At 45.2% G+C, this 26,037-nt stretch overlaps 1 protein-coding gene across 1 annotated transcript in view; it reads left to right on the plus strand.

Annotated features, from left to right (window-relative positions):
- The window catches only part of DNAH6 (dynein, axonemal, heavy chain 6), a 267,936-nt gene that overhangs the window by 64,309 nt on the left and 177,590 nt on the right, over positions 1-26,037 (plus strand). The window contains exons 32-40 of the mRNA XM_015423720.1: positions 1,502-1,609; positions 2,453-3,008; positions 5,068-5,190; positions 7,184-7,366; positions 11,591-11,734; positions 14,041-14,262; positions 14,785-14,932; positions 17,586-17,743; positions 20,470-20,601. Of these exons, the coding sequence (XP_015279206.1) occupies positions 1,502-1,609; positions 2,453-3,008; positions 5,068-5,190; positions 7,184-7,366; positions 11,591-11,734; positions 14,041-14,262; positions 14,785-14,932; positions 17,586-17,743; positions 20,470-20,601 (1,774 nt within the window). The remainder of the gene's footprint in view (positions 1-1,501; positions 1,610-2,452; positions 3,009-5,067; positions 5,191-7,183; positions 7,367-11,590; positions 11,735-14,040; positions 14,263-14,784; positions 14,933-17,585; positions 17,744-20,469; positions 20,602-26,037) is intronic.

The following is a 26,037-nucleotide window of genomic DNA, read 5'->3' on the forward strand; positions in this document are numbered from 1 at the left end:
AATAAGTCAATCAGCCCACAAAATCCTGGTGTCATTCAGGACTATGAAAGTCTGCATTAACCAATATTACTTTTGAAGTAATACTCATAAGAACATAAGAGACGCCAATGTTGGATCAGGCCAAAGGCCCATCCAGTCCAACACTCTGTGTCACACAGTGGCCAGAAATACCAGGTGCCATCAGGAGGTCCAGCAGTGGGGCCAGGACATTAGAAGCCCTCCCACTGTTGACCCCCCCAAACAAAGAAGACAGAGCATCACTTGCCCCAGAGCCCCTATCTATACCTTGTGGCTAATATCCACTGATGGACCTCTGCTCCATATGCTTATCTAATTCCCTTTTGAAGCCGTCCATGCTTGTAGACGCCACCACTTCCTGTGGCAGTACTCAAAAGGGCATATAAGAGATTGGGGGGGGGGGAAGGAAGCAGTGGAAGATTTTTAGTTAAGCTTCTGTGGTTACAAAGTTGGTTTTTTAAAAAAACTTTCAAGTTAAAATGTTGATTAAAGTGGTGACTTCATTTATTCATGTATTTTGGCCCCTTAATTGGTAAATCTGGAAAGAATAGAAAAGTACAGACCTTCAGACTAATAATCTAGAGTAGCCGCTATGCATCCTCTATGGAAGGTGCTGGTGGGAGGAAGGGTATTCAGTGGATCCTGCAGCCAGGTATGGAAAAAGAGTTTTTTGTAAGAGATTTGTAAATTGGAGATAAGGAATCATTGTGGTATAAGTTTGTTTGGAAACTTCAGTTGGTGCAGAATTCTGCAGCCAGGATGTTAACTGGAGTGGGTCATAGGGACTCTATCACTCCAGTCTTGGCCCGTTTACTCTGGCTTCCAGTTGTTTCTGGGCACAATTCAAGGTGCTTTTAAAGCCCTACTTGGCTTGGGACCAGCATGACTGAAAGACCACCTGCTCCCTTGCAAAACTACCTGACTGCGGTGGTCGGTTTCCGAGGCCCTGCTTCAAGTGACCCTGCCTTCTAAGGTTAGGCAGGTGGTAACCTGGAGAGGGCCTTTTCAATTGTGGCGCTAAGTGTGAATGATGGGTTTTTGTTTTTAATGGTTTTTAAGATGTTATTTTATTGCATATGTCTTTTAATCCGTTACCTGCCTTGGTGGCTCTGATGAGGTCAGAAGTGCAGGGCGTAAATTTTGTAAATAAATGATATAACTTTCTTTACGGCACCTTAAAGTCAGAGTATTTTGCATCATAAGCATTTGTGAGCAGATGCATCTGATAAAGTGGGCTGTGTGGTTCATGAAATCTTATGTCACAATAAATGTATTCATATTTAAGGTGCTACAAAGCTCTGTGTTTCTTTGGCTGCAACAGAGTCAGAGGTTACTCCTCTAGCATTCGCAATACCAAAGGAGTTTTACTTATTTTGTACAATGCTTGAACAGTCTCTTCCAAGAACCTATTGTATGTTATATACTAATTGGCCTATAAGAAATGTAAATAATAGTAGTTTAAGATCTTTTTCTGTGAATTTAGGTCATTAAAGAGAGAGCATCCAAATCTGAATGAGGATGTTGTATTAATAAGAGCATTACGGGACTCCAATATACCAAAATTTCTTACAGATGATGCTCTTTTGTTCAGGTACTTTTTAAATTAGCATGCTCTTACTGTCATTGCAACATTTTTATTCTGCCACAAATATTTACGTATTTGAACTGTCAAAGCAATTGCCTTTTATTCTGGCAAGATTAATTTTATAGCTTCCTAACCTGAAATAGGAAGGGCCATGTTGTTTCAGGGAGATTGGCTATAAAAGTAGAATTTTGGATCCTAATGATAATTAAAATTAGAACCATTCAAAACAATCTGAATACTTGAGTTTAGTTGTCTTGGAAACACCATAGGATGGAATGAAAATGTCATGCCAGATTGTAAGTATAAATGGAATGGTAATGTTTATTGGCTTCATTGCATTTCAGTTAAAGAGAAGTTTTATCTTAATGCATTATTGACCAGTAATGCATTATTGATCCAACCTAGCACATTAGGCAACTGTGTATATCATTTATGTTCAATAATATAACAGTGAACTAGACTGGGAGAAAACAGACCTGTATTAATGTGTTTAAATATAAGATGTACGTGTTTTTTAGTGTGAAAATTGAAATGACGTTCTGAGCAAAGGTACTGGTCCATCAGAGGGGCTGCAAAACCCTTCTTTATAGATAGGGTTTAGGATTCTGATAGGGCTGAGTTAGAGGTTACTGCCGCTGTACTTTTTAGGCTGTAGTGTGATTACAGGGCAATCCTAAATGGATTTTCAAGCCCATTCACTTCAGTGGACTTAGAACAAAGCAGCTCTGTTCAGAACTGGGCTGTTAATGTCTTACTGTTTTAAGCAACCGCTTTGAGCATAGGGAGATGCAGGGTGCAAATGTTTTGAATAAATAAAACAAAGCTTTTATTTCTTTCTCGCTGTGTTAGTGGGATTATATCCGACCTTTTCCCTGGAGTCGTAATCCCAGAGCATGATTACGGGGTGCTGCAGTCAACAATTATAGACGTCATGCTTTCCAAAGGACTGCAGCCTGAATCTACCTTGGTTCATAAAGTCATTCAGCTTTATGAAACGATGTTGGTAAGGCACGGTGTCATGCTTGTTGGTCCAACTGGAGGTGGGAAAACCACAGTTTACCAGATTCTTGCCGACACCCTAGGAGCGCTGCATGCAGCGGGAGAGGAGAAACCTTTCTACCAGCCCGTTAAAACATTTATCCTCAACCCAAAATCGATCACAATGGGTGAACTGTATGGTGAGGTTAACAATTTAACACTGGAGTGGAAAGATGGCCTGATGGCACTGAGCGTTCGGGCAGCTGTAGTTGACACCTCAGAAGATCACAAGTGGATTGTCAGCGATGGACCTGTGGATGCTTTATGGATCGAAAACCTGAACACTGTTCTGGATGATAACAAGATGCTTTGTTTGGCTAACAGTGAAAGAATCAAACTCACACCTTTTATTCACATGCTGTTTGAGGTACTGTACTTTTTTGTTGTTTTGATTCAAGTACTTCACAAGACACGTAACTAGATCTGACAAGTTTCATTGCAGTAATCTCCTGCAAGTCATGAAAACAGCTGTTTGAGGATATTTTGGGCAGATAGGTAGCAAAGTGGTCCTCCACCCACCCAGTCTCATTGACAGCAGAGCTGTAAACCCTCCCTTTGTGAAGCTTATGAGTGAGTTCAGTATGGGGATTTCTTATTTTTGTCCGCTTATTGCTTCCTGTTGTTCCTCCACATATTGTAGGCCCCTGCAGGCCTTGCATTTGTTGGCTCAAGTTGTTCTTACTGAATTGAAATGGAGTTCTGTGTGCTCTTGTGACTTGGAATGGATTTAATTTACTGATCTGCCTGTTTACACAGCTAGCTGTCATAAGGCTTTGCCGCAATATGGAATTGGACAGAGCAGAGAGGACAGACTCATGGAACCTCATGGGACGGGAAAGTAAATTCCATGATTCTGATTTTTCGTCATTTTTGTGAAAAATTGACATTTTATGCCTGCAGGAAATCTGTTCCCAGGAGTCCTGCCCCCAGCTCCCTAGAGGAATCGTGCATTTGTTGGGCCTGCTGTTAACATCCCTACTAAAGGCCTTGCTAGCAGGGTCCTAGTAACTTTTGTTTCTATTGATCTTCAGGCTGATGTCCAGGGCTTGAACAGTGGCACCCATCATTGTATCCAGGTGTTGGGGATTCGGGGCAAACACAGTGGATCTCTTCCTCTCTGTGAAAAAATATATATATCCCCAGGGCTTTTGTAGAAAAAGCCCAGCAGGAACTCATTAGTATATTAGGCCACACCCAACAGCAGAAACACATCAGCATATTAGGCCACATCCCTGACAGCACAGCTCATTAGCATATTTGGCCACACCCCACATGTTACCAGAAGTGTGGTCATCCAACCACACCCACCTTTTTCTTCTTATTCTGTTTACTTTGTTGTCAAAACCCTGGGCTTTTTTTGTAGCAGGAACTTCTTTGCATGTTAGGCCACATACCCCTAATGTAGCCAATCCTAATGAGTGTCTGCTGTTAGGTGTGGCCTATTATGCTAATGAGTTCCTGTTGGGCGTGGCCAACTCAGGAGCCAGCCGGAACTCCGTTTCTGTGTGTTCCTGCCCCAAAATAGCCCTGTATATCCCACCCAAAGTCTCCAGGTCTCAGAGCCAGGATAATATCTGGGTGTAGCAGACACCCTTGTCTCCTAACTTCCTATCATATTGTTTTGTGCAGGGATTGGCTTTGGTTCTCTTGGTGATTCGATATGCATAATCAGCCAGGTTGCTTTATATGCATGTCAACTAGCCCGGTCATCCCAGGATAAGATTTTAAATAAACCTCTGGCATGAGGTTCCTAGAAATACTTTCCTCTTGTCACATGCGTCACCTTCATTGGTGCTGTGTATGACTCTTCCCATGGCACCTATGCATATAAATCTACTCAGGGTAATAAGACTTCATGCTTTATTGTGCCTCTACAGTATCCATTCTATTCGCTAAAGGCAACTCAGCATGGTTTAATAGGTACGGGGAAATAATTTCCACAGAATTGTGAATCTATTTAATAGCCGCTAGGATAATGAAATAGGACAAGCCTGGCTATATAAGTAAAGACGTTCTAGGGGTAAAAGGCAAATTGATTCATACTTGAATATCTTATTAAAAGATGGTCATAGAAAAATGCTTTTTTATACCTTGTTTATCCTGAATTCTTGGTTCACTGCAACACTCTCTGCTGTTCCGCTTGTAATTCTGCTTTGTATATGAACTTGAAACGGAAAAGACTATTTTATGAGTAAAACACTATTTATTTGAAACAGCTGAGAAATTGTATCCATTACCTCCCTGAAGCTCAGCATAGCTGAGAATGAGTTACTTTTCTCTTTTGTGTAATTTGCCAGGCATGCTTGTTTCCAACAAATGTTAGATCAGAAGTATCACATTTTCTGTTTTGTATTCTTTGCTTGTGTTTCATGTATGCGAAAAGTTATACAGTGCATTATCCGCTTTGCATTATTCATGCCTTTTAGGTGGAAGACTTAAGAGTTGCCTCACCTGCCACTGTGAGCCGATGTGGAATGGTATATATTGACCCAGAGGAATTGAAGTGGATACCCTATGTAAAGACATGGATGGCAGGCCTTGAAGGAAAAGTAGGCTTTACAAAAACACTTTTTGGTCAAAAAAGCAAAGTGCTTGATAAAACAGTTGTAAATATAGGCCCCGGTCACATGGGAGGTTTAGGGCGGGAAGAGGGACGGATTGGGGGCGCAGCAAATGGGCGCAATCCCACCGCAACATCTGGGAAGCGTTGCGCACCCGTCCCCGATCTGGCCCTTCAGGCCGAAAATCCATAGTTAAAAGAAACCACCTACAGAGGTGGACTTACCAGAAAGGCCGCATCAAGCGTGGCCGTGGGATCGCCGGCGCGTCTTTCTGCCGGCGCATCCGAGGCTCCTGGCCGAACTGCGCATGCACACACATGCACAGCCAGCTGTCTCGGTTTCCGGTCGGTGGCTTCCTCCCCGGCATCTGATCGTGCCGGGGAGCAACAGCGCGGCGGCTCAGGGGATCTATGTGATCCCGCCGCCGCGTGTTTCTTTTGGTGCGGCTCTGAATAGCCGCACTTTGCCCGTGTTTTTTTCTGCCGTGTGGCAGGGACCATAGTCTCAAACTTTAGCTCTGCTACGCACATCCCCATCTTACATAGTCCTGAGTTCAGTGTCATTTCCTCCCAAGTCTGTTTGCATAGGATTAGAGTTCTGTTTAATTACCGTAATAGCAAGTACTCAGTTAATGTTTAAATGTCGGCAGTTGTGAATGAGCATTAGAATGCAATATAACAATATTAAAGAGTCATGAAACTGTATATAGTTATATAAAAGGTTGCCATAAAACGGTGGTGATACAGGGACCCATGTCCAGTACTACCCTATGTGAGCAGAGTTCACAGCCCCAAGTGTAGACCACCTTAACAGTGCTTGGATCTGCTGACACTTCTGACCACCATTTATGTTCTTCAACATGTAGACAAAATAGATGCTAATGGCATAATTCCGTGTAGTGTTAACACATTGGGTATCGGTGCCTGTTGCGTTCCGTCATAGCCAAGAACTGAAATCCTGGCAAGGACTATGCAGATAATTGGTCATGCTGGTGGAAATGAGCACTGCCCTTTACCCCTTCTGACATGCCAGAAGATTTTCCTAGCTGGGTATAGCAAAGAACACAAGACAGTGTAGCAATTAGAGTATACAATGTCAGAGGATTCCCCAGAGCACTGGCAGGCCATTGTACATTTTATGTTATATCAGCCCTGTAGCCAGGAAATTTTCCGGTTGGGGGCTCTGGGATGGGGGGGCATTGTGGACCCCCTCAACATGATAATGCCACATTCTCTAATGGCCTACCCTAGTGCCTCACTGCATCTGTGCCAGCCAGCCAGTGAGTTGGCTCTCCAAGAGCTCTTCAAGAGCTGACTTGCTGGCTGGCTGGTGCTACGTCTTTCCAGGGACTTGCTGGCTGGCTAGTTGGCACTGGGGCTCCCCCTTAATTGATAGGGAGTGCAGCCCTAAAGCCCCCCACTGGCTACAGCCCTGCATAATAGACAGGTATGTCAAATGTGGTTATGTGTGTTCTTAATGAGCTGTGTATTATTTTCAGTGGAATGAGCTCCCGGAGGAGATCAGGGCCCTGTGGTGCCTTTTACAGTTCCACAGGGCCTGCAAGACGGAGCTCTTCCACCAGGCCTTTAACTAGGAGCTGCCACCACCACCACCACCACCACCATTTCCATTGTGGTCAATATTAACAACTTTGAACATCAACTTCAACAACTTATTGATAACTGAAACCTGGTGCCTAGTCTATTACCGATAGCCTATGGTCGTTGGCCGAAACTGAGAATGATCATTTAGTGTATGAGGCCATCTCAATACCATAAGTTAGTTACTAGCACTTTATAGGATGTAAGTTAGTTTTGATGAATTGTTTTAGATATTTATGTATTTACTGTATTGCATTTTTATGTTGTTAGCTGCCCCGAGCCTGCCTTGGCGGGGGGGACAGGGTACAAATCTGAGTAAATAAATAAATAAATAAGCCATGAACACCATGATTCTGTGCAAAAATTTGCTTTCATTTTAGCTCAATGAGGAAACCAGAACATATTTGTTTGAACTGTTTTGTCGTTACGTTGAAGATGGTCTAAAATACGTCAACAAGAAATGCTCTCAAGCTATACCACAAGTGGACATCAGTAAAGTCACTACACTGTGTTGTTTACTGGAATCACTGCTCCTTGGAAAAGGAGGGCCCAGCATGAAATTGGTACAGTTCTTTATTCTAGGGGGATTAACATCCATTGCTGTTTCTTTTCTTTTTTTTAAAGGTTCAGTGTAATGCACCAGGAGTGATATTTGATCATTTAAAAAAATAATAATCTTTAGTATAGGTATTGCAACAAGATACAAACAGGGGTCACAGTGTACAGAAACATGCCAAAAAACAGGAAATCACTGTGATCAATGACACATTTAATAAAATTTTACATTGAAACAAAGTCCAACTATTTATATACTCAATAATGACACATTTAATAAAGTTTTACATTGAAACAAAGTCCAACTATTTATATACTCAATATTACATCAGATGAGGTGCTTTATTCTACTTATTTACTTAGATTTCAACAGGAAATACCTCTTTGGTTATAGTTTTTTTTCTTTCCCACTCAAATGGGAACGGTATCTTTAGGGATGGTACCACTCACAAATGTCAGCTGAATGGGTTATAAATCCCCTCTTTCCTGGTGGCCAAAGAAAGGCTCAGCTTGGTCTGTGAGCTTTTCATCCTTTCTTGGGATCTTCCAAGGGGGGTGGGTGGGGGTGTCTGTTTTTCAACCGAAATGGAGCATGTAGGCAAGGGGAGCTGAATCCTGCCTCTTTAACCCTTTACCTCACTGTGCGCACTGGTTCTTTAAGAATTTTTCTTCCGGTCAGCTCTAATACTGGAAGTTAGCCAGGCTGAGAGAAAATTGCTTCAAGCTGTAGATTGGGGTGTGGGAGGGTTAGGGTTTAGTTCTCTGGTTTAGTTAAAAAGCAGATCCTTCCCATACCCAGTTTCATTTACATACAAACAAGGGGTTGCTGCTGCTGCTGCTGCTTCTTCTTCTTCTTCTTCTTCCTCCTCCTCCTCCTCCTGAATCGCCCCATCCCTGAGTGTGCAGGGTTCCAGGCGATTTACAATAGATCAAAACATACAAAAATATAGTTTAAAATCAACTAATCAATTAATCCTGAATTTCACAATCTTCAGATGGCGACCTGTGATGTAATCTAAAACCTACTCTGGACTGTTCTTCCATCTCATGGGCAGGCTAAGGAGGAGGCCGAAGCGGGCAAGGTGGTAGAAAAGAGGAGGGTGCCACAGCCATGACGGAAACCCTTGCTGTCCTCAACCAAACGCCTGGTGGAACATCTCTGCCTTACAGGCCCTGCAGAGTTGCGTTGAGTCCTACAGGGCCCTGATGGAAGTTGGCAGAGAGTTCCACCAGGTTGGAGCCAGGGCCAAGAAAGCCCTGGCTCTGGTCGAGGACAGACGGATGTCTTTGGGGCCAGGGATCACCAGCAGATCACTCTCAGCAGAGCGTAATGCTCTCCCAGGGACCACACCAGAGTTCATAGCAGCTGGACATGCATGTGTCCAGGAATCGGTGTGGCAACTTTTACATAAAATTAAAGGCATCAAAAGCTCACTGATGTCTCACGTAAAGAAAGAGATGTCAGATCTTCATTCATCACAGATCTCTCAAGTCTCCCCTGGTTTGGCCCTGTCTTTCATGGTGACGGAGGGATGGTTGCCCCCCAGTTGTTTTAATAGCAGCCTGCTTCCAATAATGTACAAGGAGCCCATTAGAGTCTCTCGCTTCCAGGCATACTGCCCATTGCTGGGGCAGGGGATGCAGAGAATGGCATAACAAACAGGGAACCTTGGCTTGTATGATCAAGGAAGCATTGCATGAGGTAGTGCAGTGTTTTGGCAGAAAGTGGAAACACTGTACAAAAAAATGTATATGGGAACAGCCCTTTTCAGCAGAAACATCTCCCTTTCTGGTGTGAAGTTAACCCGTCACTTCGATTGTGAGCTGTCATCTTTGCTGCTCCTCCACTTCTCTTCCTTTGCCTCAGCAGCTGTGAAAAGCAACCAGTGAGGCACCAGAAGAATAGTAAAGTGTGAAAAAATAGAGATTACTGGATGCTATTTAATTAATTCAGATTAACTATGGCTGCGGTCACATGGGCAGGAAAATGCGGGGGGGAAACGTGGCTGTTTGCCCCGGGGCAAAATAATGCGTGGTTGCGCGAGCAGACATCCCGTGGAGGTCCCGTGGTAGGGGGGAGGTGCCGATCACACCACAATCCTGCGGCGCGGCAAAGAAGCGGCACGTCGTGGCAAACGGGTGGGGGGGTTTCTGTACACCGATGTGTGCGCATGCCTCGTTGGGTGCTTGTGCGTATCCCGAGGACACTTGAAAAAAAACACACCTTTTTGCAAGGGGACATGGGCGGGCGCCGGATGCCATGGGATTCCACCGGAAACGCGATCACGCGCCCACCCTTGCCCCGCGGTTTCTGGAAACTAGTACCTCTGAGGTACTAGTTTTTTTACCGCGCATCTTCGGAGTGAAGCCTCGGGTGAGCCACGGGAGCTCTACGCTTCCCAGATGTGGCGATGAGATCACGCCCGGAAAATCTGCCTATCTTCCGTCTCTCTAGTGTGCCTAATGCTCCATGTGACCGCAGCCTGTATTGAATTTCTCAAAGAATACAGTGGATTCCATTTGGATGTTGCTTAACCTAACAGCATGGAAAGGACATAGCATTTCTCTGTGTTGCGCTTCTCCATCTACCTGACTTTTTCATGAGCCACTCTAACACCCCAGCAATCCCTTCTTCATTTAAGGTACAGGCCCCCATGGGTCTTTTCAGAGTTAAATAGAAAAGAGAGAGGAATTCTTCTAACACATTCTTTTCATTTGTATTTTGGCATGTATGACAGCTTTATATCTAATTCTGCCGTGATCCCAGAATGCACGTCAAAGCATCTATACAACAGTGCTGCATACAGACACATATCTAAAAAATCCCCAAACTTAATAAAATGGTGTGGGGGAGGGTTAGTCCTAAGGTTGCCAAGTCTAGGTTGGGAAATTCCTGAAGATTTTGGGGGTAGAGACTGGGAAGGGGAGGGACCTCATCAGGGTATAATGCCATCCAGCCCCCCTTCCAAAGCAGCCATTTTCTCTCTTGAACCGATCTCCTTGGTCTGGAGATCAGTTGTAATTCTGGGCGCTCTCCAGCCACCACCTGGAGGGTCTAGCAACAAATAAATATACACTGCAAAAACCTTATAACAAACTAATGTGTTCTATTTATAATCATCATTTAGTAAAGTGCATAGTGTATCATTATTTCATCCTAGTCAGGTATAAATATTCATTACATTCAATAAGCAATAACATTCAGTACATACAGATGGGATAACTACCAGACCATTTTGCATCAGTGTTTTAAAAGTCAAGCCCCAACGGGAGTTTCTAGAATTAAAAGCCTGCTTCTCCTTGCATGAAGTCTTCCAAAAAGGGGGACAGCTTTCTTAATAGTTGTATGGATGCTTTTTTTTTGGCGGTCCTACAAAAGACACATTAAGCAGCTAACAAGCATGGACGGAGTACTCCTGTCATTCTCAAAGCTGCATAGTATTGACCTAGTTCTCTGGTCATTAAATTCTTTCAACAAAGAATTTTTGGAAGACTTCATGCAAGGAGAAGCGGGCTTTTAATTCTAGAAACTCCCGTTGGGGCTTGACTTTTAAAACACTGATGCAAAATGGTCTGGTAGTTATCAATCTGTAGGTACTGAATGTTATTGCTTATTGAATGTAATGAATATTTATACCTGACTAGGATGAAATGATGATACACTATGCACTTTACTAAATGATGATTATAAATTGAACACGTTAGTTTGTTATAAGGTTTTTGCAGTGTATATTTATTTGTTGCTAGATTCTCCTAACACATCAGCTCGGGTTGCTTCAACCACCTGGAGGGTGGCAATGAAGGCTACTCCCCCAGTGGACTAAGATTAGGTCACCCAGTGGACTAAGATTAGGTCACAGTAGGCATTGTTGTGCTGCTTGGCAACTAAGTGTTAGGAGGCTTGAGCTAGGCAAACCTGGCAAGACTATATAGCTTTGGGGCAAAGCAGTCGCAACAGTATGGGGAGGGAGTGGCAAAGAAAGAGGGAGAGAAAACAGTGGGTGGAGAGAGAAAAGGGGAGGGCAGGAGAGAAAGTAGCCGTCAAGGAAGGGAAAGACCACAGGGAATCGGCTGGGAAGGAACAGAAAATGGCAACGACGGTGGGAAGAAAGAGAAGGGTAGGAGCTAGCATAGGAGGATGGGATTTCCATCCTCCCTGAATCTCATGATTCCTGCTTATACAATTTTTTAAGACATTTCGTTTCATGATTACCCCTTTCTTTGTACAACAGGAACAGTCAAGACTGAACTGTCTCGTGTGCCAGACTTTCGTGTTCTGTTACCTGTGGTCAATCGGTGGAAATTTGACGGAGATCTATTGGGATGCTTTTGATACATTTATAAGGCAGCAGTTTGACGACAATCCAGATGCTAAGGTATGCAAAAAAAAGGCTGCTTCGCTAGCACGTTTTCACTGATGGCGTTTGTGGGAACAGTTGGGTAGGATCATCAGAATGTGGAAATGGACAGCAGGAAGGCCGCTCTGGCACCCCACCCTTGGAAGGTGTGGGGGAAGAGGGAGGATTTGCTGCCGTGGGGAAAGGCGAGCCCAACCCCGCTTAGGTGAGCACCCTGCAGCATCATTTGTAGGGTGAAAGGGGTACTCCTCAGACCAGGCCAGGGGCCTCAGTGCCTTCACGTGCCACGAACCCTTTGAGTGGTACCATGGGCCTTGAAGTACAGGTCCCAATGGCTAAGGGGATGGAAAGTGGCACACCTCCCTCAAGCACTGTGAACGTTTGGCAAGGAGGAGCCTAAGCTATACAAATGTGATGATTCAAGGCTGGGAGGCAGGGCGGCCACACCTGTAAATCAGGGATGCCCTGAGGAGGCCTGACTCTTCTGTGTCCTGTCAATTGCCCTCACGGCCGCTGAGGTTTGGAGGGGAGTTTGGCCCATGTATGCTGCAGATCCCCCTTTCACCTGGTGTACAATAAATAAATTTGGCCCTATATTATCCCATCTGAAGGTGTCAGCTCTCCTTAGAGCCAGTGTGGTGTAGTGGTTAAGAGCGGCAGGACTCTAATCTGGAGAACTGGGTTTGATTCCCCACTCCTCCACATGCAGCCAGCTGGGTGACCTTGGGCCAGTCACAGCCCCCACAGAACTCTCTCAGCCCCACCTACCTTACAGGGTGTCTGTTACGGGGAAAGGTAGAGAAGGTGACCGTAAGCCGCTCCGAGAATCCTTCGGGTAGTGAAGGGCGGGGTATCAAACCAATTCTTCTTCTTCTTATTCCACATCTGCATGCAAAAGGATTCCTGCCCCTCATTTCAAGCTATGCAGATGCATCTTCAAGTATTCCTGAGTGCCGATATATTTAATTGCTATTGTGAGGTGTTTGGGGCTTACCTTAAACTCGTACTTGAAAATTGCAAACCTCATCCTCTCATCTTGGGTATGAATGAGTGTGTCTGCTGACCTAGTCCTGAAGGGGGAAGGTGCTGGCCTCTTCATATTTATTCGAGTCTCAAGATTGAGCCTTATCATTGAAAACAGGTTCCAGAGCTGAGCTCTGTTGCTACAGCAAACGTGTGAATCCCTCATGGCTTTTGTTGTGCATATGTAGTATTGCCTCTGGTGTGTGGAGTGTTCTTTCCTGTGCTGAATTCGGAGAGAATCTCATTTGTAGAGATTCTGGCTTTCATTCTCATGGGAAAACATCTGTGAAAGTATTGATGCTTTGCGAATGATTTAACAACCCGAACAGGGCGTGCATTTGTAAGGTAGACTGATTCAGATTCCTTATCCAGACAGACTTATATGGGCACCCAAAGTGGCTTACGACAGTCTTCGCTCCTCCATTTTATCTCACAGCAGCCCTTTTAGGATAGGCTAGATTGAAAGTGTGGGGCTGACCCAGGGCCACCCAGCAAGCTTTCATGACAGAGGATTCAGACCTAGCTCTCCCAGACACTAGTCCAACACTATGTCCAACATATGGAGCAGAGGTCCATCAGTGGCTATTAGCCACCAGGTATAGTTAGGAACTAGAGGGGCTGCAGTGGCTCAAGTGGTTGAGACGCTGAACTGCAGGCTGGAAGGTTGGTAGTTCAGCAGTTCGAGACTCGAGTGCCGCATGACGGAGTGAGCTCCCATCTCTGGTCCCAGCTCCTGCCAACCTAGCAGTTTGAAAGCAAGAAATTGCAAGTAGATAAATAGGTACCGCTTCAATGGGAAGGTAACAGCATTTCGTGCACCTTGATGTCTAGTCATGCCGGCCACATGACCACGGAAATGTCTTTGGACAACGCTGGCTCTTCGGCTTGGGAACGGAGATGAGCACCGCATCCCTAGAGTCGGATTCGATTGGGTTTCAAGCAAGGGAAACCTTTACCTTTACCTTATAGATAGGATCTCTCAGTCTGGGGCAGGTGATTCTCTGTATTCTTGGTGCTTGGGGGGAGGGCAGCAGTAGAAGGGCTTCTAGTGTCTTGGCCCCATTGGTGGCCCTCCTGATGGCACCTGGTATTTTTGGCCACTGTGTGACAGAGTGTTGGACTGAATGGGCCTTTGGCCTGATCCAGCATTGGCTTCTCTCATGTTATTATGTTCACTGTAACCACTTCACCATGCTGACCTTTTATTTCGTGGTCATTAAGAAAGATAAGCATAGAATTACAGATTTGGCTTTATGTGAAGTAAACGTCTAACTCTGCTGAAGATGACTTTATGTTTCTAGCTTCCAAGTTCTGGTGATCTGTGGAGTGTTTACATTGATTATGACACAAGGCGACTGGATCCTTGGGAAAGAATTATACCTACGTTTAAATACAACCATAAAGTACCATTTTTTGAAATGCTCGTCCCAACCACTGATACTGTGCGCTATGGCTTTCTAATGGAAAAATTGCTAGCTATCAGACATTCTGTATTGTTTACAGGAATAACGGGAGTTGGCAAGGTAAGAATTATACAACAAAACGGATATTTTGGCTAAACCCTAAGACACCAAATTCCCAAAAGATTATTAGAAAGCAAGCTTGAAATGTTGGGATTTACTAGTGAGTTGGGAAAATATGGGCGGATAGGTCTTTACTAATCTGGTGGAATGGCTTAAAAAAAAGCACACAAGAGGCCCAGATTAATACGATGCATTATGAACTACATGCTATTCAACATATTTGATTAATGTTCTGGAGAAGTAGCCTGTAAAAATGTGAAAATTCAGTGAGTTTTTAATTGTATCTGGAGCGTCATCAAGCTAGCTGAATAAGTAGTGGCAAAATGTAGTCTGCATAAAAATCTGATTAATCTTACATCAGGGGAACCATTTAAACTTTCAAGTTTAAAAAACAAAACAAAACAAAACTCGGTGAAGAGCTCTGCCTCACTTTGAGGTTGCAGGGTAACTTCAGAATGTACCAAAGGGGGCTCTTGTGTCTCTAACATGCTCTTCCTTTTGCTTTCTCTCTCTCACTCAAAGTCCGTAGTTGCAAGGGCTCTACTAAACCGAATACAAGATGAAGCAGGCTACGTTCCTGTTTACCTAAATTTCTCTGCTCAGACTTCATCTTCAAGGACCCAAGAGATTATTGAATCCAAATTGGAAAAGAAAAGAAAAAATATTTTAGGTAAAGAGGGCTAACGATATATTTTACCTGAATTGTGCGTAGGATGAGTGTGTTTTGTGTTTTAATTATTTCTGCTGATTCAGACAGCACTGTGCAGCAACTGATGCCTTAGTACAGCCAATAGGTAGCAAATTCTCCCCCAAACCTCATTGGGTAGATTAGAGTTTAGAGGTCATTAGATCATTGCAACAAGGGGGAAAAAAGAAGATTCACTTAGTTCTGAAGGTCAAAGAAGACGGGGACGGCGAAGGATGAGATGGTTAGACAGTGTCATCGATGCAGCGAACATGAAATTGAGCCAACTTCAGAGGACGGCGGAAAACAGGAGGGCCTGGTGTGATCTGGTCCATGGGGTCGCGAAGAGTCAGACTCGACTGTGCGACCGAACAACAACAAATAGCCATTTCAGTCAAATCAAATTCTATTTTGAGCTATAATCTGATGCAGTTGATACAGTTGTGCACTGGAGGGCAGCACTGACATACAAGAAATGTAATACCTCTTTTATCATATTACAGTGAGAAGTCATTATTTCCCAGAGTTAGTATCTGCTATGGACAAGATCCTATCAGTGTGTGGGAGTTTTTCATCATTGCAACACATCCATCTCCCATCGTCAGGCAACCCTTGTTCTAGACAAGCTGCCTGCAATGCGACTGGCCCCCGATAAATTGTTAAATCAAATTATTATTCATAGAAAATTTGTTTCACTTAGAGGTGAATCCAGTGAAGTGCATTCTCCGAGAACGCAATCACACCATAATTACTAGAGCTGCTGATGATGAAAATTGCCTAAAAGAGAATTCTGGTCAACATTCAGTCCCCCTCAATGGAAAGCAGTTTTGCAAAACTTCAGGCAGACATACTAAAATTAACATTGCTTTTATCATATCCACTGCAAATTCATCTAAGAAGCACTCTGTTGTTTGTTAGTATCAGGGCAATGAATAATCTGTATTTTGTGTATCTGAGTAATTTTTTTGACATTCCTTTTGCAGCAGTGTTGTTGAATCTTACAAGAATGTTGGAATGATAAGAACTCAAACTTGCTAACATGAATTCCTTAATTTGCTTTTGTTTTGTACGGTCCTGTGAGATAACTTTCTGTATGATGGCAGTTTTTATACCAGGCAGTACTATGATGCAGTGTGGCTGAATTAAATACACACTTGTGAGAATTAGCCTTAAGGTTACATATCTTAGGATGCAGTGTGACTGTTTTTGCTAGCATAGAAGTATCTGTGGCCCGTAATTGAATCAAGCAAGTGTTGGTGCCAGAAGTAGAATGCCAATCCAATCGGCATTCAGGTTTTCTGCAAAAATGTGTTTATCTGGGTTAGAAAATGGATTTACCCTCCGAGCGTGAAGCAAATTTGTCCACTGGGTACATTCAAGAGAAAAGGGGGAGCAGTATTTCTCATCCTGTCATACTGAATTAAATTGCTTACTAGCCTTCATAAATTTACTTGCTTTAGTACTACACCATAGCAGTTTCGCCCTTAGACACAAGCAACCTTCGCTTCCTCCTTCTGCCAGGTGAGTTAGAGTTAGTCAGGTGATCAAGAGGATCCAGTTACCTCCATGGTCCTCTATAACTTTCAGGGATTGCTGCTGTTCTGCAGTCTGAGCACTATGTACTGGGAGAGGCTGGGGCACCGTTGTGCTGTGTCTTGTTATACTTGCATTGCTCACCTGTCCACGGTTCTTCTCGCCCTGCCCTACCATACCATATCTTGCCCCTTCGCCTGCAGACTGCCACCTTGAGTTTAGCCTTACACCTTTGCATGGTCTTCGGCAACAGCTTTCATCACTAATCATGGGTAGCTGAAGCCCTCTTGTTGGTCATTTTATTCAATATTTGGAATTAAAAAAAAACCCACAGTGAGCAAAGATGGGATAAATACAGCCAATGTACACTACAATTTCTTAGATAAAAGACATCTGAAGCCCTTTATCACTGCTTGAACCTGGTCTTATTAAGGCCTATTTCCAGAACATCAGACAACTTCTGTTTTAGAACCAATCAGGTTTCCCTTCCCCCCCCCCCCCCCCGACTGTTCTGAAGAAGCCACTTAAATCTTTTACATTTTAGATTAGGATCATTGTCATGGTACATGCCATCCCACAGTGTCCCTTTGATCTCTGTTCTGTTCAGCAGAGCTGATAGTGTAGCACATGCCACTGAGTGGGCCATGTCTGAGCAGGTATAATCAGATGGATCTGCTGTCTGCCAGATGTAATGTCAGAGAGTCCTCGAAGCTACAGAGAGTGCATACAGATGCATTGTGAAGACCTGCCAAGGACCGAAGCCCTAGAAGACGGCAAAACAAACCACAAAAGCAGTTAGTGGAAATGTAAGGTCACTAGAAGGGCACAGTGGTTCAGTAGGGGTTCTGGAACAAAGTATAAAATAGTTACAGAAAGCTGAAGTAATTAACGTTTTAATGCATTCTAATTATTATTTTGATATCCCAATAGGTATATGGGGAAATTAAAAGGCTTGAAATAATCCCAGTTTTAATTTTGTTTGTCAACTGCTCTCTTCTCTTTAGAAATACACACATTACTAGGCTCATTTGGAGGTAGACTTTCTCAGTACTTTTCTTACTTTGGGGGACTTTGCCAGCAGTGGTTTGTCTATTTTATGTCTTAGGAGCACCAGGGAAAAAAAGAGTTGTCATTTTTGTGGACGATCTAAACATGCCTAAATTGGATCGTTATGGTTCTCAGCCTCCGATCGAGCTACTGAGACAGTTCCAGGACTTTGGAGGGTTCTACGACAGAGAGAAACTGTTTTGGAAGGAAATACAAGTAAGGCTGTCTTTAGTTGCCAAACTATGCTTTGAATGTTATAAGTTGGGTGCCTGAGTTCAGGGGTGAGGTGGCTACAGAACTTGACCACAAAAATAGGCGGAATGTTGACCCTGGTTTCCAGCTAGTGGTTGGGCAGGAAGATGATACAGAGTAGCACACATTCAAAGTACCCTCTTGAGTGCAGTTTACACAAAAAAGTGCTTCCAGAATCTTTAAATGCAAAGCAACAATAGAGAGGCTGTAGCAGATTCTGTGTGTGGGTGGGTGGGGGGCTTACCACATGAGCTGAATGACTGTTGCATTATTGTCAAAAATTGCCAAACAAGGCAATGGATTTGCCATTGCAAATAAAAGGCTTCTGGAGTGGAGTAGCATCTGTAGAATGGTCATCATGCTGGGCCCCAGGAAAGTTGCATACAAGGCAAACAATGGGGTGAGGAGAAAGTAGATTTGCATCTCTTGTTCCTAACTTGTGGAGATGTGAATCCTCTGTGGGTGTGCCTCTGCGGATTTACTTTCTTCTGTATCCTGCGTTTCCTTTGTGAAGCACAGCAGGTCTTTTGTGGCGTTTTCTTCTCTGAAATACAATGGGTTTGGGGTAGGTATAAAACACTAGCAGAGGAGAATTATCAGAGAGAGCCGTTCTGTATTGGACAGGTTAAAAAAGAAAGATGTGGTCATGTAACTCGTCAAATATTGTCCAATATTTTTAAAGCATTACTTTTACACGCACAACAGAACGGATAACCTTAATCAGCAGTGGTTTTATACATGTAAAGTAAAGGCAAAGGTTCCCTTGCTTGAAAGCCAGTCGAATCCGACTCTAGGGTTGTGGTGCTCATCTCCGTTTCAAAGCCGAAGAGCCAGCACTGTCCAAAGACGTTTCCGTGGTCATGTGGCCGGCATGACTAAACACCAAGGCGCACAGAATGCTGTTACCTTCCCACCGAAGTGGTACCTATTTATCTACTTGCAATTTCTTGCTTTCGAACTGCTAGGTTGGCAGGAACTGGAACTAGAGACGGGAGCTCACTCTGTCATGCGGCACCCGGGTCTCAAACTCCTGAACTACCGACCTTCCACAGCCTGCAGTTCAGGGTCTTAACCGCTTGAGCCACCGCAGCTCCACTGACATTAATACAAAAAGTGACCTTTTCTGCTGGTAACCGTTCCTATTCCTCTGTGGAGATGCCTGTGCTTGCAGCAGTCGGCGGTAGGAGAAGCTTTGTTACACTGCTAGGTTGCCTCTGCCTGCTTCAGGGCTAGGGGGCAAGGGTTTTCTCACTTTTGCATCTGCTCACAAATGATACCATAATGAAATAAGGAAGATAAGCTACCCTCCTGCCCAGTGGCATTCTTGGCTTCATTTGACAACATTCGAGTATGTGGAGATTGAGGCACGGTTAATTAATGTTTAGCAGGTCAGTTGACTGGAACACATGCTCCAGTACCAGCAAGAAGGGAGACGAGCTGTTAATTGGTTCCCTTTTTGCAAGAGCAAACGTAGGGTAATGACTGCTTGCTTCAGTCTTCCGCTATTTCAGAGCAGAACTTTCCATGCTCTTATCTTCTGGGAGCCTTAGCCACGGTTACGTCAGTGTAAAAGACACTTGTCACTTAACTTCTTTATACGCTGAAAACATTGAGAAGAAATGGCATCAAGTGGTTGGACGCAAGGGAGTCACTTGTGATTTCCTTATTTGGGATCCTGCACTGCAGCCCTTGTGCCGTGGCGTTAACTAGTTGGGTCTGGGCCGCTAAACATCAGAAGTATGTCATGATCTTGAGTGACAGCCCACTAGATGATAGCAGCATTCGATTCGGACCCAGCTTCTTTCATAGTCAGCTGCTCCCTGAAGTCAGAACTTATCGTGTTGTCTGTGCTGCTTACAAGCCTTCTGGGAGATTCCTGTACACCTGAAGGCTGAAGGTGTGTAGCAAAAGGGACAAAGTCCAAGACTACACAGATTATGTTAGTCTTAAATGAGATGTAATCATATTTGTAATGAACCAGGAGTTCTTAGGCTGCGGTCACACAGAACATTAGCCACGCAAGAGACGGAAGACAGGCGGATTTTCCGGGCGCGATCTCACCGGCACATCTGGGAAGCGTAGCGCTTCCGTGGCACAATCGAGGCTTCCTGGCGAAAACGCGCTGCAAAAAACTAGTACCTCGGAGGTACTAGGTTCCGGAAACTGCGGGGCAAGGGCGGGCGTCTGATGGCATTTCCGGTGGCATCCGGCGCCCACCCATGTCCCCTTGCGAAAAAGGGTTTTTTTCCCCCAAGTCTCCGTGGATGCGCACACGCACCCAACGGAGCATGCACATTCGTCGCTTACACACACAAAAAAAAACTAGTTTGCCACACTGCGCGCTTCTTCGTTGCGCGCAGGCTAGTCCTGTGATCGGCACCTCTCCCTACCCATGGAACCTCCACAGGACCTCCACGGGAGGGCTGATCGCTTAACCGCACATTAGTTTGCCCTGGGGCAAACAGCCACGCTTCCCCCCCGCATTTTCCTGCCCGTGTGACCGGAGCCTTAATTGTTCTTCGGTGCCAAATTTAAAACAAGAATAGGAAATCAGTCCTGTTAGCAGAGCTGCAGCTTGTTACAAAGCTAGATGGTTACACCTAAAGAACGGGGCTTTGTAGGATTAAAGACATTACTAAATATTATGCTCTGACCACAAATTGTGATCTTTCTCACTGCTTCCCCCCCAGGATGTGACTATCGCAGCAGCCTGTGCACCTCCAGGCGGTGGACGTAATCCAGTCACAGCACGTTTCATGAGACACTTCGCCATGCTGTGTCTCCCAACGCCCTCTGAGCATAGCCTTAAACAGATTTTTCAGGTCAGTAGCAACATTTCTGTAGTTAACAAGAACAACAACAAAAATTAGATTATTCTGTGCACTGTGTTGTAGCGCGCTACTTTGTTTTGTGGTATGTAGACTAATGCTTGGTAGCATGTATTACTTTCTGAAGGGCTGCGACTTTTCCATGCATGTTCTTCCCCCCCCCCAATTTTATTGCAAATTGGCAGTAGATGTGCAGAGAGCCCGATCCCAATTAATTCCAGAGCACTTTGGATCAAGAATGCAGAGGCTAGATGAGTAATTCTTTTGAAACTGAATGATTAGCTAGGAACCTTCCAAAACTTAATCTAATTAATTTCCTTCATAGTATGTTTCCTCGTTTTATAGTCCTAGTGTGTTTCCTCGTTTAATAGTCTCTCTTTACACGCAAGGTTGCTGAGAGCCACTTTGAGTCCCCAGAAAGATTCCCCCTGGGCCACCCTCACACCACCCAGAGCTAACCCTATCACCAGATGTGAGAGCATCTGGTGAGACCTGTGCAACATTTCACGGATGCAAATAAAGACGTTTCTTGTAGGCAGGTGTCTGGATCCTGATATGACAGAGGTTATAAAATTAGGCATAGGATGGAGAAAATAGATGATGAGAATTCTTTCCCCCTCTCCCGTAATGCTAGAACTCATCAAGCGCCTCCATGGACTTGATGGATAGTCAGCTGAGGAAAGACAGAAGGAAGCACTTCTTCTCTTAAAGAGTATAATTAACTTGTAGAATTCACTGCCACAGGATGCAGTGGTGGCCCATAGTTTAATTGGCTCTAAAGAGGGAAATAGTCCCATTGATGAACAGTGCACTCTTAAGCAGAGTCACTGCAGGCTAAGCCGATTGGAATCAAGGATAGGTCCGTCAGTGGTAATCAGTTGTGGTGTCTAAATGGAACGTCCATGTTCAGCGAATCTGAATAGCAGCAGGGGGCAGCAAAAGGGGAGGCTCTGGCATCCGTGCTCAGCTTGTTGGTCTTCTGGGAGCCTCTTGTTGGCCACTGCATGAAACAGAATGCTGGATTAAATGGACCATTGGCTAAGGTGAGCCCAGCCACATATTCAAATGAGATCCATATATATATGTATGTGTGTTTGTGTGTGTGTGTATTAGGGATGGGCACGAACCAGGAAAATAATGGTTTGTGTTGGTTCATGGTTGGTTCGATTGCACAAACCACGAATTTATAGGAACTTTTCTGTTTCCCGAACCAGTTTGTGGCTCGTTTGGCTTGGGAGTGTAGTAGAACAGCCCCCCCCCCAGCAAGTCTTCAACTGAGTCTCCTCTACCTACTCTCCAAATTTGGTGAGAATTGGATTTAGGGAGGCTGAGTTACAGCCCCCCAAAGCAGGTGCCCCCAGGAAAGGGCTCCCCTAGGAGCATGTCAAGCTGCCCCCATGCAAGCTAGAGGCGTCCAGCTCACAGAGGACTTCCCTGGGATGCCCCTCCACCTGCCCTCAAGGTTGTGTACAAATTGGCTTTCAAAGGAGGGAGGTCCTAGGGTCCAAGGTACAAAGGGGGGGAGAGTGTTGAACACCCCCACTGCAAGCTAAAAGCATCCAACTTGCAGCTCACCTACCTGGGATGCCCCTCTACCTGCCCTCCAAGTTGTGTGTGGATTGGCTTTGGGGGGAAGATCCCAGGGCCCAAAACCTGCCACAGCATTATGGAGATGGATTCCAAGGGTTACTGGAGGTCTGAACAGACAGCCTGCCCTGAGGAGGTCTGGTTGCTGAAGGTGTGAGCTGGACAGGGTGCCGTGAGGAGGTTTGGTTGCTGGGAATCTGAACGGGCAGGCTGCCCTGAGGAGGACAGGTTGCTTTAGGTCTGAACAGACAGTCTGCCCTGAGGTGGAAAGGTTGCTAGAGGTCTGAACAGGCTGCCCTGAACAGGCTGCCCTGAGGAGGTCTGGTTGCTGGAGGTCTGAACGGACAGGTGGCCCTGAGGAGGTCTGGTTGCTGGGAATCTGAAGGGACACTCTGCAACGAGGAGGATAGGTTGTTGTAGGTCTGAGATGGACAGGCTGCCCTGAGGACAGGTTGTTGGAAATCTGAACAGGCAGTCTGCCCTGACGTGGAAAGGTGGCTAGAGGTTTGAACGGACAAGCTGCCCTGAGGAGCTCTGATTGCTGGAGGTCTGAACAGACAGGCTTGCCCTGAGGAGATCTGGTTGCTGGAGGTCTGAACGGACCATCTGCCCTGAGGTGAACAGTTTGTTGGAGGTCTGAATGGACAGGCTGCCCTGAGGTGAACAGGCTGCTGGAGGTCTTCAAATTGGTTGTGTGCAAATCGGCTTTTGGGGGAAGGGGGAGATCCTAGGGTCCAAAGTGCAAAGGGGGGGGGAGTGTGTTGAACACCCCCACTGCAGTCTAAAAGCATCCAACTTGCAGTTCACCTACCTGGGATGCCCCTCTACCTGCCCTCCAAGTTGTGTGTGGATTGGCTTTGGGGGGAAGATCCCAGGGCCCAAAACCTGCCACAGCATTATGGAGATGGATTCCAAGGGTTACTGGAGGTCTGAACAGACAGCCTGCCCTGAGGAGGTCTGGTTGCTGGAAATCTAAAGGGACAGTCTGCACCATAGAGGACAGATTGCTGGAGGTCTGTATGGACAGGCTGCCCTGCTGTGGAGGTTGCTGGAGGTCTGAGTTCAAGTTAGCCTTTATTGGCATAAAATAACAGTACAAGTTATAAAATTTTAGGAAACAGTTAAAACACCTGTTGTAGGTCTGAATGAACAGGCTGCCCTGAAGTGGACAGGTTGCTGGAGGTCTGAGGTGGACAGGATGCTTTGAGGTATACAAGCTCTTCTGAGGTACGCTGGCTTCTAGGGGTGCAAGGATCTAGTCTGTAAGCTCCATAGTGGGTTAGCCCTGCAAGGGGAGGTTGACCTTGATGAAGGACAACTGGTTCACATGACTGGGTCCAGGCTTGAGCGGTGGGGGCTGATGATGTCACCGAGGTGAGAGAACACCTGCTCACTCTGGACACTGGTAGGGGGGGCAGGACCAGTGTTCCCTCTAAGCTGAGTTAGTGTGAGCGAGCTCACAGGTTTTTTAGCCTCTGGCTCACACTTTTTTGTCTCAGCTCAGGAAGGATGGCTCCAGAGCAAACTAATTTATGCAGTAGCCAAATTGCTCGCTCACAACTTTAATGCCAACAGCTCACAAAGTTAAATTTTTGCTCACAAGACTCCACAGCTTAGAGGGAACATTGGGCAGGACCCACAGCAACCCCAGTGTTGGCTGCCTTCTTTTTAGTTGGCTGGGAGGATTCTCTCCCCCCCCCCCTCACTGAGCAGGCTTCTTTCTCCCCCTGGCGGGTGCTAATCATTCTTCTGAAGGCAACATATCTGGGTGGTGCCTCTGGAGGGTGATGGAGGAAAGATGTAGGGGGTTAGAGCCCAGCAATGCTTTCTGACAGTTCCCTTACAGCTATCACCTGCATGGAACCAGTGTACATGCCAACATCATGTAGCCAATATACCCTGCTGTCTGTCTGAGCAGGATGCTAGAGGTGGACTGGGTGAGATAAGGTCCTGAGAAGGCCATCGGCAAGTAAGTCAAGTCATATATTCCATAGAAAAGAGACAACAACCCTGGTCATTCTTATCTAGAAGAAAATGGCTTCTTCACTCCACCAGCAGTGATTAGTTGCACCCCAGCTGTGTAGTCAAATCCACATACTAAGCTTCTCTCAAGAAGAATTCTTGCAGCATCTTTAATGTGCATATCTCTACTTTTTCATTTTTTTTTAAAAAAATCATCCCCTAAAGAAAGGTATGCTCAGACCATCTGTTCACTAGCTTGTTTTCCAAAGCCATTCAGGTGCACTTTCGCCCTACACTGTCTCCATACCTTGTGCCCTTCATCAGTCTCTTCTCCTTTGCCAGTAAAAGGTGAATTATTACTCCTATACTTATTAGTACCAGCTTGGCTGGCACAGGTCGTTGCTGGTAATACTGTGGGGGAGGAAGGAGATAAAAATTTGGAGCAGTGGGACAGAGCCATCTAAAAAGATGTTGCTATGACTCCCCCATCCACTTTCCTCAGAGGCAAGATTTTATCTCCATTTTTCTTTTCCTTTTGTGACTCAGCTGCCCTAATTGTCTGTTTTCTCCTTTCCTGGAGAATTCTGGCTGTCCCACCCTGTCAGAGTATAATCTTTTGGCTGTTTGCTCAGCCCAGGAACCTGAGGGAAGGACTGGGAACCCCCTTTAACTTAGACGACTTCGATGGCACTTGAGAAATTTTTATATTCCACATTAACAAAACGTTTTAATCTTTGTCGTGGTCTCTTTGCATCATACGCATGGTGTTAAGGGTGCCTGTGCTGACTCCAGTCAGTGAATTCTAGAAAGCTTAGTGAGGATTTTCGCACCCTCTCCTGTGTCATGCGCAGGAACCCCTACTGCACATGCCCACAGGGGCAGAGAGCGGACATCCTGCCAGGTCTTTAATGACTGCCATACTGATCAGTCGATCATTGGTTCGGTCGGTGAACTTCGCCAGAGACTTACCTGACTTTCATTTCAGGTCTTGCTTAGCCTTTTCTTCTTTGAATTTCTTCTTCCCACCTTTGTCTGTTAAAAAAAAAAAAGACTATCTCTTTGGACTTTTGGACCTCCCCCCCAACCGTCAGTCTACGGCGAAATGTTGGGGATTTTTTTAAGAGGTGCGTGGTAGCAAACTCACACCCCTGGATGGCCATTCCCTGTGCCTCCTGTGCCTTGGGGAAGCTCATCAGCCCGACATGTGTGTACAGTTTGCGAATTTCTCAAACCAAACGAGGAGGAACTGGGTGGCAAGGCTTCAAGTGGCACTTTTAGAGTCCACTTTGATTCCCTTGAAAATGGCGGTTCACACACACCTCTGTTCAAAAGGAATAGGCTGATAAGGCACTGGCACTGATGGACTGCACCCAACCTTCTGGGCAATCGACTAAAGCCTCCTCTGATGTAGGCCCACCAACTTTGAAAAGATCGTTCTCAACGGCCAAATTCATGTCATCAACCCTGACAAAATGCCGTGATAAAAGCCATACTAAGGTGAAGCAAAAGAACCTTAAAAATGGCTGAATGGATGCCCGTGAGTCCTAAAACACTCCTCTACAGCTAAACAGACCACTCCTCAGCATTTAGCTCTAAAGTCTCTCTCTGCTCAGCTGATGCTAACCAATCAGATCTCTTGGAACAACCTGTCACTCAAGGCTCCCTTCCCCTTCACAGTCCTTTACCTGTTTGTACAACTTTTAAAAGTGCCGTCCATTACACCTGCAAAAAAGGGTAACTGTATGAACAGCCTATGCTGATTGTCTACACTTTTTTTGAGAGGCAGCATGGCATGATGGATAGTGTTGGACTAGGATCCTGGGAGACTTGGGTTCCAGTCCCTACTTCTGTCATGGAAGCCCACTGAGTGACCTTGGTTAT

This window comes from Gekko japonicus, unplaced genomic scaffold (genome assembly GCF_001447785.1).
Source record: "Gekko japonicus isolate JY-2015 unplaced genomic scaffold, Gekko_japonicus_V1.1 scaffold48, whole genome shotgun sequence".
Taxonomy (NCBI): domain Eukaryota; kingdom Metazoa; phylum Chordata; class Lepidosauria; order Squamata; family Gekkonidae; genus Gekko; species Gekko japonicus.